Genomic DNA, 17109 nt, shown 5'->3' with positions numbered 1-17109 from the left:
ATAATAATTTTAGTAACAGAAAAAATGAAAATGTTAACAGTGTAGGATCGAGTCGTATAACCGTAGGATCGGGTTAAGATTCTACCTTAAAAAATTTGAGGTAAGTTGAATCATAAGATTCTAAAAAATTAAGATCCTACTTAGGATCGGGATCGGCCACCACTTTTTGGATCGTAAAATCGTAAGATCCTACAATCCGGATCGTGAGTTTTAACAACAATGAATCCAACCACACCCTACATCGTATTCACCACCTTAGAGCCACCAAATTCTCGTCTTTAATTTATCCCAAAACCACCTTCCTAACACCACCACCAGTGTGGCATCGCACTCAAGTCCCACACAAAAGAAAACCCTACACTAAATCTAAGATGATTGGATATGGCACCAATGGTAGAAGGCAGCTGAGAATTGTGGTATGTGATGTGAGGATGGTGACATGGAGTATGGTGTTGGGTGTTAGAGGAGGTGGATATTGGCAGTGGATGTCGTGGGCGATGATGGGTAGATGTTGCACAAATATTATCCTACAACTGATTGTATAAAAGCTATATACAACCGCGTCAAAATTATCGAGCTCTCACACAGAGTTCTTGAGTTATTTTACAAGTTATTGAGCTATTTTACGAAATTATTGAGCTTAATAATTATTCTGTTTAGCTCAACAACTTTGTATCATAACTCGATAATTTTGTTAATATAGCTCGACAACTTTTGTAACAAAGCTCCACAACACTGAATAAGTTGTATATACAACCGGTTGTATAATACATTAACTGGTGGATGTTGATCGTGGTGGTGGGTAAGTGAACATGATGAAAAAGAAATGATTGAAAGAGGGGGTAAGATTATTAATAAGGGTATAATGGGTATATTTTTTCGAATTGAATTAATAGATGAGAAATTAATGAAAATCACCTTATAATAATGGTTAATTAAGACCCTAATTTAGGTTATTAGGTATCAAATTGAGAAGAGTTGTAATTAATTATGTAGGTAATACTTTAAAGAAAACAGTATAATATGTAGTATTTTGAAAAATTTTAACTATAATGACCTAATGGGTAGTAGTGTGCAAATCGGCCTTATTATAATATTAAATAATAAAATAATTATTAAATTAGCTTTATTTTTATAATTATGTCAATAAAATTAATGTAAGTACTAAATGTGATTAAATATTAAGAGTTATGCTCATTCATGGACATGATTTACTCAATCATGGACATAAATGACTATTATACCCTTGTCATTTTTACACCCTCAATTTCCATTTTGAACAAATTCTCTCAAATTACAATCCAACTCCGTCCAAACCACCATTCTCCCCACCGCCGCCTCCCCTCCCTGCACCGGGGATATTACCGGCCCATCTGCACCGGACCCCTTCACCGGATAAACCGCACTTAACATTTGATAACGCAAAATCTGGGATCTTCATTTGTTATAGTAGCAAAGAGTTAGTTACATAGGTTGTTAGTTAGCCAATCAAAGATGAGCTGGCATTAGTTTGTTACAGTTGTTATTCTTGTTATAGCTTATAAATACATTCTCTGATGTAATATCTCATTCATTCAGAATATTAATACAAAATCATTCTTTCTCTCTTATTCTCCCATCCTCTTTCTCTCTATATTTCCGCCATTGTCAGTAAAGCTCGAGTGTTTCAAGGTACACTCCTGGATTACTGTAACATTGGTAATCAGAGCTTTTTCGATCCAAATTTTCGCTGGGCGCCATTAATTTTCCATTCTTGGTTCCTTTTACGTGATCACTTTCAATCAATTCCTCGCCCTTTTCTTTCTTGATTACAATCTGGCACCAAAACACTTAACAGTTTTGCAATTATCCAAAAACATGGAAGAACAACTCAAGATTCTGGAGAAACGGTTTGAGGAGCGTAGTTCACAGTTAGAAGGGAAATTAATTGAGCAGAGCAAGAATGTAGAGGCTCAATTTGGGCAAATTATGCAGCTGTTGCAGCAAAAGAAGTCGCAACAACCGGGGCATTCTCAATCTGGAGGTGTCTTTGTAATTGAGGATTTAGAGGATCCTGATATCAATGGCAGTGGTGCTGTCACTGGGAATGGTAATGGTTTTCGCAACCCAACTCATGTTTCCAAGCCATTTGGGTATGTTCCTAAGTTAGAATTTCCAGTTTTTGATGGTTATAATCCTCGTATGTGGTTTAAGAAATGTGCTAGATACTTTAATCTTTGCAAAGTACCTGATAATCAGAAAATGGATTTAGCTTCAATTCATATGATAGGTAGAGCCGAAGCTTGGTTTAATTCGTATATTTCTGCTAGACGGCATGTTGTATGGGAAGAATTTGTTGAGGATGTTTGTGCCCGATTTAAAGAACATATTGGTGCTAATGTGGTAGAGGAATTTAATAAATTGCATCAGACTGGTGCATTAGATGATTATCTTGACGCCTTTGAGAATCTTAGAGGGCTAATGATTCAGAGAAATCCACAATTGCCTGACCAATACTTTTTGGACAGTTTCATTGGTGGTCTGAAACCTCATCTTAAACCCTTTGTTAGAGCATTTAAGCCGAGTTCTTTAATTGAGGCAGTAGAGTATGCAAGATTACAGGAAGATAGTGTTTACACGGTCGGTAGAATTCACAATAAGGCCACCTTTTCATCTTCCTCTTTGGTTGCCAAATCATCTAACCAGTTTCAAAATCAAGCAAAACCATTACAAAACCAAATGAAACCCCCTTTACTACCTAACCCAGAAGACCCACACATCACAAAGAACAATCTTCACACCACAAAGATTGACCAAAAACCTAGAAAATTTATCTCAGCTGCAGAAAGAAGAGATAAAATTGCAAAGGGGTTGTGTTTTCTTTGTGACCAACCGTATGGCAGGAATCACCAGTGTAAAATGAAGGAGTCTCAGTTGTTTACTGTAGAGGTGCATGGTCTAGAAGAAGAGTTTTGTGATGACCAAAATGAGGGTGAAGTAGAGGGATTGGAAGATGAATATGAATTGTTAGAGGTTGAGCCTTGCATATCTGTTAATGCATTGAGTGGTAGTCATAATTTTCAAACAATGAGAGTAACTGGATATTATGAAAGAAAACCTTTGCATATTTTGATAGATTCGGGGAGTACTCATAACTTCTTAGATCTATCTTTGGCACAAAAATTGAACCTACCAATGGAACCTATAGCGCCTCAGCGTGTGGTCATTCTTGATGGCAACCATTTGGCTTGTCAGTTCGTTTGTAAAAAAAATTCCTGGAAGCTGCAGAATACTCAGTTTCAAACTGATGTTTTATTGATTCCATTGGGTAGTTGTGAAATGGTGTTAGGAGTGCAATGGTTGCATACCTTAGGTACTGTGAAGTGGAATTTTAAGAAGTTGATTATGGAATTTGATTATAATGGGCTATATCATTCATTAAGGGGCATCTCACCTAAAGGGGTTAAAACATTGCAAGAAATACCATCCCCTAAGATACTTGCTAATGCTTTGCAACTGTATCTTATGGAGTTCATTCCTAAGGGGTCTCAACTTGATGAAGTTACTCTTCTAAAAATGACTGCTGCACCAGTTCAACAACAAAATGCCGGTCTTCCAGAATTGCTGCAAGAGTATAAGACTGTGTTTGAAGAGCCTCCTGGTTTGCCACCTACTAGGGGAATATCTGACCATAGGATTCCTTTACAAGCAGGCTCAAATCCAGTTAGTATAAGACCCTACAGGTACCCTCTGAAGCAAAGGGATATCATTGAGAAACTTGTCCAAGAAATGCTAGATAAGGGTATTATTCAGGACAGCTGCAGCCCTTTTGCTTCTCCAGTGGTCTTAGTTGGGAAGAAGGATGGGTCTTGGAGGTTATGTGTGGACTATAGAGAATTGAATAAAAGAACAGTGAAGAACAAGTTTCCAATACCAGTGGTGGATGAATTAATTGACGAGTTAGCAGGGGCATCAGTTTTTAGCAAACTTGACCTGAGAGCAGGTTATCATCAATTGAGAGTTTGCAAAGAAGATGTTTTTAAGACAACATTTAAGACTCACAGTGGGCACTATGAGTTCTTAGTCATGCCATTTGGGCTTACAAATGCTCCAGCTTCTTTCCAAGGGTGGATGAATCATATCTTTAAACCACTCTTGAGGAAGTATGTCTTGGTTTTCTTTGATGATATTTTGGTTTATAGTAAAACCATGGCAGACCATATTCAGCACCTGAAGGAAGTGTTTAGCCTCATGAAGCAACATTTGCTATATGCCAAAGCTAGTAAATGTTCTTTTGCTATTGATAAGGTCGAATATTTGGGACATTTTATCTCAGGAAAAGGGGTAGAAACAGACCCACAGAAGATTATTGCAATTAAAAATTGGCCTATTCCAAAATCTGTGAAAGAGCTAAGGAGCTTCCTTGGTTTGGCTGGGTATTATAGAAAGTTTGTGAGAAATTATGCTCTCATTAGCAGACCCCTTACCTCACTCCTCAAGATAGGAGCATTTGAGTGGAATAAGCAAGCTCAAGTAGCATTTGAGGCACTAAAAACTGCTCTGAGTTCAACTCCAGTTTTAGCTGTACCAGACTTCTCAAAAGTCTTTGTGGTAGAGACAGATGCTTCTAATATAGGAATTGGTGCAGTCCTCATGCAAGAAGACCATCCTCTAGCATTCATTAGCAAAACTTTGGGTCCAAAATGGCAAAATTTATCTGTCTATGAGAAGGAATTGTTAGCCCGTGGTTGCAGCTGTACAAAAGTGGGAACAATATCTATCTGGTCAACGTTTTATAATTAAAACAGACCAGAAGAGTCTCAAATGGTTACTTCAACAAAAAGTCTCTACACCATTCCAACAATTTTGGTTATCAAAACTTATGGGGTTTGATTATGAAATCCAATATAGGAGTGGGAAGGAAAATTTGGCTGCTGATGCACTGTCAAGGGTAGTCGGTTCTGAGGTTCTTGTGCTGGCTTTATCTGTTGTGCAATCTAATTTGGATAAAAAGATTCAAGATAGTTATGCTATTGACCCCTCCTTATCACATATACTTGACCAGCTTCAAGAACAACAATTAGTTCCTGGGTACACATTGGTTAATGGACTAATCAGGAAAAAAGGGAAGATACTTATTGGGTCTGATGACTTTTTAAAAAACACTATACTTCAATGGTATCATGAGTCACCTCAAGGGGGGCATTCTGGCAGAGATGCTACCAGCAAAAGAGTCAAAGCATTATTTACATGGAGAGGCATGAACAAATTTATTAACAATTTCATAAGAAATTGTCAAGTATGTCAGGCCAACAAATATGATAATGCAGCATCTCCGGGATTACTGCAACCTCTCCCCATTCCTGAAGACGTTTGGATGGACATTTCAATGGATTTTATTACAGGATTACCTAAATCACAAGGTAAAGAGGTGATTTTTGTGGTGGTAGATCGCCTGAGTAAGTATGCTCATTTCATGGCACTTTCTCATCCTTATACTGCAGTTGGTGTTGCTCAAACATATCTTGATAATGTGTTTAAATTGCATGGCTGGCCTCGTAGCATTGTAAGTGACAGGGATGCTGTATTCTTGAGTCACTTTTGGCAAGCTTTATTCTCCATCCATGGTTCGAATCTCCTTCTATCTTCCTCTTATCATCCCCAGACTGATGGACAAACTGAGGTGGTTAATCGATGTTTGGAGACCTTTCTAAGATGCATGACCAGTGAACATCCCAAGGATTGGTATCTATGGTTACCTCTTGCTGAATGGTGGTATAATACCAACTTCCATACAGCCTTAAAGCTTACTCCCTATGAAGTGGTATACAATCAACCACCACCCCTACATTTGCCTTATCTTCCTGGGGAGACCAATGTAGCTATGGTGGATAGAACTTTACAATGAAGGGAGGGTATGATCAACACATTGAAGCATCATTTACAAAGAGCTCAAAATCGAATGAAGGTGCAGGCTGATAAGAATAGGTCCGACCGGCAGTTTATGCTAGGGGATTGGGTATGGCTAAAACTTCAGAAGTACATGCAGATTTCAGTGGCCTCAAGAAGCAATGAGAAGCTTTCTCCTAAATACTATGGGCCATTTCAGATAACTGATACAGTGGGGAAGGTAGCTTATAAGTTGAAATTGCCTGCTAGAGCTCTCATTCATAATGTTTTTCATGTGTCCCAATTGAAGAAATTTAGAGGCACATTACCTGTTGTTTCTTATATTCCTGAGTGGTTTCATGGTAAAGAAGGTGATGCTGATGTACAACCCCTTGCTATACTCGACAGGAGAGTTGTGAAGAGACGAGAATCTCTTTGCGTGGTACGATATCTTGTGCAATGGACAGGATACCCTGCATCTGAGGCTACATGGGAGTGGGCAGAAGCTTTTGAACAGAAGTTTCCTACTTTTGTTGTTCAGACTTGAGGTCAAGTCTATTCTCAAGGGGGTAGGAATGTTATAGTAGCAAAGAGTTAGTTACATAGGTTGTTAGTTAGCCAATCAAAGATGAGCTGGCATTAGTTTGTTTCTGATTGTTATTCTTGTTATAGCTTATAAATACATTCTCTGATGTAATATCTCATTCATTCAGAATATTAATACAAAATCATTCTTTCTCTCTTATTCTCCCATCCTCTTTCTCTCTATATTTCCGCCATTGTCAGTAAAGCTCGAGTGTTTCAAGGTACACTCCTGGATTACTGTAACATCATTTCTGGAAATGCCTTAATTAATTAGGGATGTTCATTTTTGAAAATTCTGAATTTTGATCAATTAATTCGAACTTATTACTCCATACGTCCCCGCTATTTGTGATTATTATCGTTTGCAATAATTGTACTTAGGATACAAAATAAGAAAAGGGAAGCAAAAATCTTGATACTCCAACAAACAATCAGTAAGAATACCGATTCCGTTTGTTCGAAAAAGAATGAGAGCAATGACTGAAGCAACATGTAGGAGGGCGACAAAATGCAATAAATGGGGATTATTTGGCAATTCATGGACTATACAACCAGATGTATATGTTGTACGGTGTAGAACCTGAGCTTTGTGTCAAAGTATCCGAGCTTTATATTAAAGAATATGAGCTTTATTAGAAAGTATTGAGTTCATTCATTTACACATTAAAAACATGAAATTTAAATTAGCTCAGGAAAAATTACAAGTAAGCTCGAATTCTTATACTTGGATGTACCATGCTTATGGTACAACTGGATGTATAATCCTATTTGTGATTATTTGGCCATAATTTTGTATAGAAATGCTAATGAGTAGTATATGCTGTATTGACACGAGTCCCTAATTGATTAATTTGTCCGATTTGATTGATTTTGTGAGGAAGAGAATATAGAGAATTTGATAATTTGATAATTTTCTTTTTGGCAAGGGCAAAGTATGGAAAACAAATGACGAAAAGTCCATAAAAGAGTAAAGTTTGTACATGAAAGAGCAACTACAAATATTAATTGTAAATATAATTTAGTTTGTTTAATTTTTTTTATTTAAAACATGGTAAAAGAAAGGGTTTAAAAATTATTTTCTAACCCGTTTTCTAACTCTACCCTATTGGCCCATATAATCAGACTCGTATTTAAATTGACCCGACCTGTTTGAGAAGTTAATCTCATGTAATCAATTGAAGTGAGTGGTTACAACTAATTAGCCACACATTATTAACGTAATCCATACACCACAAACATGTATGTGTTGGCCCAGATGGCGAATTTGGGACCTGAAACTAGTATGTTGCATTGTTGCCCCAGAAGACTATTCTGTGACTGAGGCTACATACCAACTTAATTCATAATTAGCAATAACGAAAGTTGTAACTAAAGCAAACATTACATGAACATGCTAACAACTCGTACCTAACTCCTTTAAAGCTTCACGAGATAGTATTACGTGTGCTGAAATTAAAACAAACAAATACTGGTTAATTCTAGCAGCATTTGAAGTTGATCATAATCAGTTGCGGCTTCAGGATTTAAGTTTAAGGGGTACGAAAATTTTTATGGAGTGCGAATGAGTAATAATATAAAGTACACCTGAAAAAAATTCAAAAATTTAACTAAAATTTTGAAAATCTCAACCGCCAGAGAGGACGAGGACCCCTGCTAACCCCCCTAACTCCACCAATAAATCGTAATTAGCATTGAAGGTCATGTGAGTTCATGCGCGACTTGTATTAGAGCTGAACTTTTGTTTCAGCTTGGACCCTTATGACTTGTGAGTGGCAACATTAATAAGTTACTTTAATTAGTACAATATTTTTTATCAAGATATAGAGGTGGGAGGTGAATCTAACTCTAGGGCGTCTAAAATGCCAAATAACACGATTTTTTTAATCATAAACTAACTTCACCTAATTTTATAAGGAAAATGATATAGCGACACCAGGTGTTACTCAGTTTGAGTAACACCCGGGGCATAATTGTAAATTGTTGAAATTTTTTCATTTCCTCCGTTAGTTTTTGAATTTCAAACGAATTAATCAAAAAGGGTAATTTAGGAATTTTAAATATTGCAAACAATAAAACAAGGGTGATGCTCATTCATGTACGAGTTTACTCTTTCATGGACATAAATGACCATAATACCCTTTTTATTTTAATGATTTTCATTTTAATACCCTTCTCTCATTCTCTCTCTTTCATTTACCATTTTCTCACTTTAACTACCACCACAACCCGTTAGCCACCATTCACCACCCTCACTGCTGCCTCCATTGTACCACCAGCCGTCTTGACAACCTCCTCAGACTATTAAAAAAAGAAATACAACACATTTAAAAAAAGAAAAACGAAAAAATCAAACAAGCAAAAGGAGTAGCGCAGTAACATTGTGTTCAATCTACTCATGTACTGCCGCCGGAAAGTATACTCTATACTCTTTTATGGCCGTCCCGCACGCCAATGTCGAAACAGTTTAAACAAACCCTAAATTAATTAGGGTAAACCAATTCTTTAATTTGATACTTTTATAATATAATTGATAAAATTAAGAATTAGAATTATTACTCGATCGATACGAGAATTACCATCCATAATTGTGTAATTTGACGGATTTGACTAATTTTGTGGATTCGATTAAATTTGTGAGGGAGAAAATTAGAGAGTTTTTTTTGTTTTGTTTCTAGGCAAAGGGCATGCTATGGAAAAATAATGAAAAAAAGTTCATGAAAGAGTAAAACTCGTCCATGAATGAGCAACTACGTAAAACAAAAGCTTAACTAATAGATTTTCAGGTATTGATCCACCCCAAAATTGTAGGAACTGAATATTGAATGCGAACTCCATTGTCATCAATTGTGAATGCTCCATTTATTAACTATTGAAGTTTCATTAAAAGGACACATTCATGTTTATGCACAATAGGACTGGTCGTTTCCTTTCATGTTTATGAATTCTGATGTTTTCTTCCTCAGCCAATTCCACAACAAGATTTTTTTCAATCTCCATCTCCATTATTCTAAATTTCTAATTTATCAAAAGAAATAATTTTCAACATACTACACTACATCTATACACTAATATCAAAACTAAATAAATCGAAATTTGTGATAGTGCAAGTTAAATTATCATCACTATGAAATTAAAAACAATTAAGACTTTACGATTTCAAAATGATTTGTTTGATTGTGATGAAGAACTATTAACTGTGATGTGATGCACATTAATGGGTAGACTAGATTAATACGGAGTACTCGACTAATTTTTCAAATATGTTGAATACTTAGATTGGATACTAAATTACACGTACACCCTTCTGATTTTGGCGCAAAATCAAAATTAAATTTAGATTTTTCTATTTATTTTTATTATTTTATTAAGGTGTTACTGAATTTCAGTAACACCGGGTGTCGCCATAGCGCCATCATCATCTTCTTCTTCTTTTTCTTCTTCTTCTATTGCTGTTGTAAAGACCCTTTGGAATTCAAGATCCCCCAGTTTATATTCACGCATTCCCTTAGTCTTACTCTTCATGTGGAGAACACGGCCATCAACAATTGGACTCAAAAAAGCGTATGTTGGCCTCCGGTGACTAAGAATTCCATTCATAGCAGGCCGTTTTGTCTTATTCCCCCCTTCATCTCCTCTAGTTCTTAAAACTCTTCTACCACTTATGTTATTTATAAATATTTTACCTTTGACCATAAGTCCGCCTAAGGAGTTCAAACCGATATTCAAACATTATAGAACATCTATTTGGCCTAATTATTAAATCTAATCTTGTACAAGTTGTACTATCCGAAAGTGTAGAGATATATATACTAGTAGTATCATTACGACCGAGTCTGCTTTTAGTACACATAGGAGAGTCCTAGATGAAAAATGATCAAGTTTGAATCCCAATACCGTAAAAAATGTGTGTATACAAGAAAGATTAAGATCAAGCTGAAAAACGACATCAATAAGTTAAATATGCCTATGGTGAAGAACAAGATGATTGAATAATGACAATAGAGGTTAATCTGTTGCGGGTACTGGCGCTGAAGTTGAGGAAGCCATACTTATTAGTTAGTTAAGTAGAGAACTATATGGATTTTGACTTTTCCCCGCTGATTGTACTTCGAAAAATATTATTTGTTTTAAAAATTCGATGTTACCTTAACTTGGTTTGCCTGCCCACTATCAGGCCCGGGCTCGTTGCAGCCACAGTCGTGGTCATGACACGACCCGAACAATCTCGACCCATTGTTCAGTTATTTAGGTACCAATTAATAACGACATCTTTTCATTGGTGTTTACCGTAATAACCATAAATATTACTGGATTCTCCCCTTGGCTACACGTCATAAACTAAACATCAAACACATTGCTTTCTAACATCACATGGAGGACTTTTCCTCAACCATAACAAGTCCTTTGACATATTTCTAAGTTGTAAACTTGTAACCACATCCTATGCCTAACGTAACTCCCTATAAATATGTGCATCCTTTCATCAAAGTTCTTTATCATAGTCATTAATTAAATACATAAATCCTAATAACCTTCCATAACATATATTGTCAATTTGTCAATTTGTCAAATTTATTTCGTTTGCTCAATGGACAGTCTTGTCATACCAATTCTTACGTTAATATGTTCAATTGTTAGTATTCCTAACGTCGTGCATGGCAATATAAAGTTGTCATGCGACCAAACTCATTCTCCACAAGATTGTCATTCATTCATCGGCAAGTCTAATATGTTAAAAACCTCACAAGAAACGACTTTCTTAATTCGCGATTATGCTTTCAAAATTACCCTTGACCATGCCAGACAGGTCCATCAATACATCTCATCGATGGACTTTGGTTCGGTCAATGATCGAACTAGGATGGCATGGAATGATTGTTTAGAACTTTATGACGATACTATCCAACAATTGACCCAAACCCGTTTATCTTCAAATATTCCAGCTCACTTAGACGATATTCAAACTTATTTAAGTGCAGCTACTACCAATTATGAAACTTGCAAAAATGGATTCCTTGACTTCAACTTACCATTTCATTTAGAGTCGTCTCCGTTATCTTTGACCAGTAATTTCTCCAAATCGCTTACTAATGTGCTCGCAATTAACGCGGCCATTATAAACTCAAACCCTAGTGGTACCTCATCATCTAGGAACAATGGAGGTGGAGGAAGAAGACTATTAACCAAGGATTTCCCATCATGGACATCCGCCGCTGATAGGAAGTTACTTCAGTCGTCAAACCCGACCACTGAAGCCAATCTTGTGGTGGCTAAGGATGGTAGTGGTAAATTTAAGACGATATCTGAGGCTATTGCAGCGTCGAAAAAACAAAGAAGTGGAACAAATAGATTCATAATCTACGTAAAAGCAGGTATTTATAACGAAAACGTTGCGATTACAAATAAGATGAAGAATTTGATGTTAATAGGTGACGGAATCGACGCGACAATCGTGACGAGCAACAAGAATGTTCAAGATGGATATACAACGTTTCGCTCTGCTACTTTTGGTGAGTAACAACATTTATGTGACTGATTTAGTATAAATAAACTGCAGCACTATGTACTTCTTAGGCCTCGTTTGATTGCCATACGGGAATTAATTTCCCATGTTTTTACAAAACACGTGAATTGCCAAAAACTTGTTTGATTGACATCCTGGAGTTGGATTCATGCGAGAGTTTCCAATTACCAAGGGGCGCTAGGAAATAATTAAACTCCTCCATAATGGAATAATTGGAAACTCGTGGGAAAATACAATTCACGTGATTTTGGGCAAACAAACGACCTTCATTTTTCCAATTCACCCACTTTTAATGAGGCAACCAAACAACACGTACGTTGCCTTAGGTTATGGGTGATTGGATTTTAGTACTACGACTTTAAATACATCATACTAAACCTAAATATCATAGAAAAGTTTATACTTAAAGGAGTGGAATAAAATTAATTACGTACAAATCGTATTTATGTCAATGGTATGATAAATTATCGTCAAAAGATCAATAAAAAATACATAAAATAATGTTTAAAAGAGATGGATTGGTGCATTTTAGGTATTTTGAGAGATTCATTAAGTTTAGGGATATCGATAATGTTTTGGAACAACGAGAGGTACAAGAACGAATTCGAAAAAATACGAGATTATAAATTTATATGTAGAAAAACCCTAATTTTTAGATCTAATATGTATGTTAGCCAACCTATTTTTATTTTGTGAACTTAATACGCTCTCAGGAGACCTACTGTTTAGTGTAATTAGTTAAAGCTATGTTTAGTTTGATCTGATAAAGTATAAGAGTGATTTAAAACAATGAATCTAATCTTTTGAAGTAAGGGTTAGAGCCTTAGAAGGAGTTGTCAATAGTGATTTATATTATTACCCATTCACCCTCCCTAAAATTTTTTCGCACCCCTAAACTTAATCTTGACTCTGCCATTGGAGAGAGGTAAACAAAATCTTATGCTCTTAATTATGGAAGATTATTGTACAATTGTACATCATGCCCTAATTCAATTCGTTTCTTTGGTTTACCTCCTATCTAGGCTATCTTATGATGATGATGGTTTATATTAGTTGATCATTTTCGAATTTATGCAATAATGTCAACTAGTTTAGTTTAGTTTAGTTGAAAAAGTGATGAGAGGTGATATTTATGAGTCAAGCTAATCACTATTTGATCGAGTTAGCATGTAGCTTTTACCCCGCATCATATTTTATTTTCTAGACCCCGTATAAATTATGAAACTGCACCAAGTTTTTTATAACAATTTTTTCCATAGAAAATAACAGAAAATGATTGAGATGATCGGTAATTTGCAAATAATTGTGGAGCTTGAATAATTTTTCTATATGATATAATATAATACGAGTATATTATATTATATTATATACCTAATTATATTATGTCGATATCTCAACATATGTCAAGATACAGCTCACCCAAGATAAAGGCACATGTGAGTATCCCACATTGGAAAAAGAGGAGAGAGTTGTCTATCATATAAACCAAGGAGTTACTCCACCCATTGCCAATTGGTTTTGGGATGGAACCTCCTTGGACTTATAAGTCGAACTCTCTCTCCTTCATACGGGTGCGGCCCAGGCCCGGGTTCAAATCCTGGCAACCTCAAAACCCCTCGGGCATTTATATTGTGATTGAGCATTTTGGGTTTTGATTGAGTTGGTTCATCTATCAACATATCTCCAACATTATAAAATTGTGATTGAGCATTTTGAGATGATAGGCAATTTGCAAATAATAATAGTGGAACATGAATAATTAAGTAAATTGACCACTTAACTTCCACAACCTTATCAATCAATTACTTGTTTAGCACTTACGTAGTTTCAAGTTCGAAAAAGGGTACCTCAAACGTACAAACTTCATTTGTATGTACAAGTCCCATATCTAGCCATATATTCGATGGAATAACTTATCTACAAAACAAAAGGATAATCATGCATGTCAACTTATGTACAGCACTTAGCTTTGATTGGCACTAAATAATACAACACGTAGTCGTCCATCATAATTACTACATACAATGACTAATCCCATTTATGGAAAAATTAGGTGCTACGTCCTCCACCCAATCCGTCTCATCTATTACTTTTCAGTCCGTTTTTCTTAAGACCATTGCTTTTGGTCTGAAATAAAACGGGTAATATGTCATCATTTTACAATAAAATGTTGTTATTTTCTGATAACATGTTACCATTATTGTTCACATCATTTTCAGGGTAAAAAATGACACCTCTAGTCATAACATTTTGTGAATTAATTGGTTACATTTTCTTAAAAAATGGCAACATTTTATCCGTCTGACAAATAAGACCAAAAATGTCCGTTTGAAACAAGAATTTGTGATTACTTTTATATAAACCACATGTAAAGGATTCAATAAACATGAACAATGGTGGAGCCACAAACCTTTCTGGGTTCCGGGTTAGGGGTGGCCAACAGTGCGGGTCGGTCGGGTCCGGGCCGGGTCAGGTTTTGGGAGACCCAAAACCGGCTCGGGTAAGGGGCGGGACGGGCCGGGTTGAGGCAGATCCGGGCAGGCCGGGTCAGAAGTGACCCGTGAGCACGGGTCTAGGACGGGTCGAATTTGACATTTGGGGAACCATAACCGGCCCAGATATAGGGCGGGTCGGGCCGGGGCCAGGTCAGACGGGCCGGTTTCATCAGTGGGTCACAGGCGGGCCGGGTCCGGATTAGCAAGGCTGACCCGTACTGTTGACCACCCCTATTCCGGGTTACCGCAAACGGAAATTTTTGGTATATTTTGGTCTGATTCTTAAAAAAAAATTAGTGTGGTTTTATATTTTCATGTAGAAATAGGTATTACATTTTTCTTGGAATCCAGAAAGAAAATTTTATGAGAATTTACAAATTGCTAACAATTTTATGAGAATTTACAAATAGGTATTCTTTTGGTCGTCATTTCAAAAGGTTACAAGTTTTCAAAATTGCTAACAATTTTATGAGAATTTACAAATTTCACTTACATACGATGATACGAAGTATTTAGTTGTTTTACCAAATACTTTAAAGTTCATTAATAAACTTATCCACCTTTTTTTTCTTCATTTTTTTTCGCGGCTACCTCTTAAGTATTCAGCTACTGCGGAGTATATTTTAATACTCCCTCCGTCCCTGTCAATTTTTGTCCTTTGGTTTTGGCACAAAGATTAAGAAAAGAGGAGAGAGCCAATAATTAAATGACAAGTGGAACAAATTAAATGAGAATGATCAAATTACTCGTCAAGTTCATTCTTAAAATAGAAATGACAACAAATAACTGAGACAAAGGACAACAAATAACCGACACAAAAGGAGTAATTTTTAACTAACTTCATTTTCAGTTAAATTAACAAACAAAACGCAAATATATTGAGAATCATATTCCGTTAATCTAAATAACGGTAGATACTACTTTGACTTTTTTTTCGTAAGAAAACATTTAAATTTTTCTATTTTTGCTTTCTTAACCTATGCCTACTGGACATAGGATAGAAAACCCGTTTAATTTAATCAAATGTACTCCGTTTGAAATTAATATTCCGTATGAACAAATAGGTGTTTCCGGGGATGGTTTCATTGCAAAAGGGATAACATTCGAGAATACAGCCGGGCCCCAAAAACATCAAGCAGTAGCCCTAAGATCCGGGTCGGATTTCTCCGTCTTTTACAGTTGCAGCTTCAAAGGATACCAAGACACGCTCTACGTCTACTCCAAACGTCAATTCTATAAAAATTGTGACATTTATGGTACCGTTGACTTCATCTTTGGTGACGCAGTTGCGGTCCTCCAAAACTGTAACATTTATGCAAGAAAACCCATGTCTAACCAAATTAATACAGTGACAGCACAAGGAAGAACCGACCCGAATGAGAACACGGGTATCGTGATCCATAACTCGATAATTGAGGCTGCTTCGGACCTTAGATCTGTCCAGGGTTCGGTCAAAACATTCCTAGGGAGACCTTGGCATATGTACTCACGCGTCGTGGTCATGAAGTCTAATATAGACCGGGTTGTGGATCGGGCCGGTTGGGCCCCGTGGAGCGGAGATTTTGCCCTAAAGACCTTGTATTATGGGGAGTACATGAATAATGGGGACGGGGCTTCTACAGCGGGTCGGGTCAACTGGGCCGGGTATCGTGTGATCACAAGCCCGGTAGAGGCAGGGAAGTTCACCGTAGGGAACTTTTTGGCTGGTGATGCTTGGATACCTGACACTGGTGTCCCATTTACGTCTGGCTTGTAAATTGTATACTCTCTTCATCTCAATCATTTGTTTACCTTTGATTAAAATCGAGCTCAGATCGAATGTAAAAGGTAAATAAATGACTGAAATGGAAAGAGTAATATTATTGTTATGTATATATGACCTGATTTTATTAGGTGTGCATGCGTGTATATATACTAGATAATGGAAATCTATCTTCGTTTCGATCTTTGAAAAGTGCCAATTATGTAAGCCTTGTCATTTGTATAGTTAAGAAGGCACGAAGTGAAAACTTAGATGTTATGTAATTTAGGTTGATGAGTGTTTGCAAATATAATTGTATCTGTCTTTGTTTCTTTGAAAAGTGTTAATTATGCGTTGGTGATTTTGATCATAAGGCAATTAAGTGTATTTGGATTTTCAAATCGAAATTGGAATGAGCGTGTAATTGATATAATGTGAGTAAGGGAATCCGGAGTGCACGCTCATATATAATCGGTTTATTAAGTTCATTGTAACGTGGATATGATTGTGATGAATGATATTGTTGGTGTATGGGGGAGTATAAGAAGTAGAGTGGAGATTAGTTGTTTGTTTAGTTGATTAATTTGTAGGTTGATTAGTTGGAGTTTAGTTTAAAAGAATTAGTTTGTGTATTGATTTGTTGTGAATTTGTTGGGATACACTTGGTTCACTTGGGTTCCTTTGGGTTCATTGAAATGGGAGGGGCAACACACTTACCACCAACAAGAATAACCCAATTTAGTCGTAAATCGGGGTCGAACACGAAGACGGCGGGGGTTTCTACTTAGTCTAACTAAGAGTCAAGTCTAGTCAAAAACAAAGAAAAAGGGTTTTGATTTAACTACTTGATGCAACTAAACAAAGTATTATGAAGTATGTGTTCGATTGATTAAAAG

The 17109-nt window shown here is 36.4% G+C and overlaps 2 protein-coding genes across 2 annotated transcripts; both read left to right on the top strand.

Annotated features, from left to right (window-relative positions):
* The first annotated feature begins 5941 nt into the window (after window positions 1-5941).
* On the top strand, window positions 5942-6415 carry LOC141638427 (uncharacterized). The gene has a single exon (XM_074447868.1). The coding sequence runs from the start codon at window positions 5942-5944 to the stop codon at window positions 6413-6415; it is 474 nt and encodes a 157-aa protein (XP_074303969.1).
* A 4533-nt stretch (window positions 6416-10948) lies between these two features.
* LOC141598741 (pectinesterase-like) lies at window positions 10949-16600 on the top strand. Its single transcript, XM_074418495.1, has 2 exons — window positions 10949-11963; window positions 15537-16600. Exons 1-2 carry the CDS (start codon window positions 11042-11044, stop codon window positions 16226-16228), a joined length of 1614 nt encoding a protein of 537 aa, XP_074274596.1. The 5' UTR covers window positions 10949-11041; the 3' UTR covers window positions 16229-16600.
* The last annotated feature ends 509 nt before the right edge of the window (window positions 16601-17109 follow it).

The sequence above is a fragment of the Silene latifolia genome, chromosome 1 (assembly GCF_048544455.1).
Source record: "Silene latifolia isolate original U9 population chromosome 1, ASM4854445v1, whole genome shotgun sequence".
Taxonomy (NCBI): domain Eukaryota; kingdom Viridiplantae; phylum Streptophyta; class Magnoliopsida; order Caryophyllales; family Caryophyllaceae; genus Silene; species Silene latifolia.
The sequence above is the reverse complement of the archived record's forward strand: the minus strand, read 5'-3'. Positions and strand labels throughout refer to the sequence as shown.

Excerpts from the sequence above, each read along its gene's own strand:
- LOC141638427 (XM_074447868.1), top strand. The coding sequence starts at position 5,942 with ATGAAGGTGCAGGCTGATAAGAATAGGTCCGACCGGCAGTTTATGCTA.
- LOC141598741 (XM_074418495.1), top strand. The coding sequence starts at position 11,042 with ATGGACAGTCTTGTCATACCAATTCTTACGTTAATATGTTCAATTGTT. Across the intron at positions 11,964-15,536 it reads GTTTCGCTCTGCTACTTTTG|GTGTTTCCGGGGATGGTTTC; the intron begins GTGAGTAACAAC and ends ATGAACAAATAG.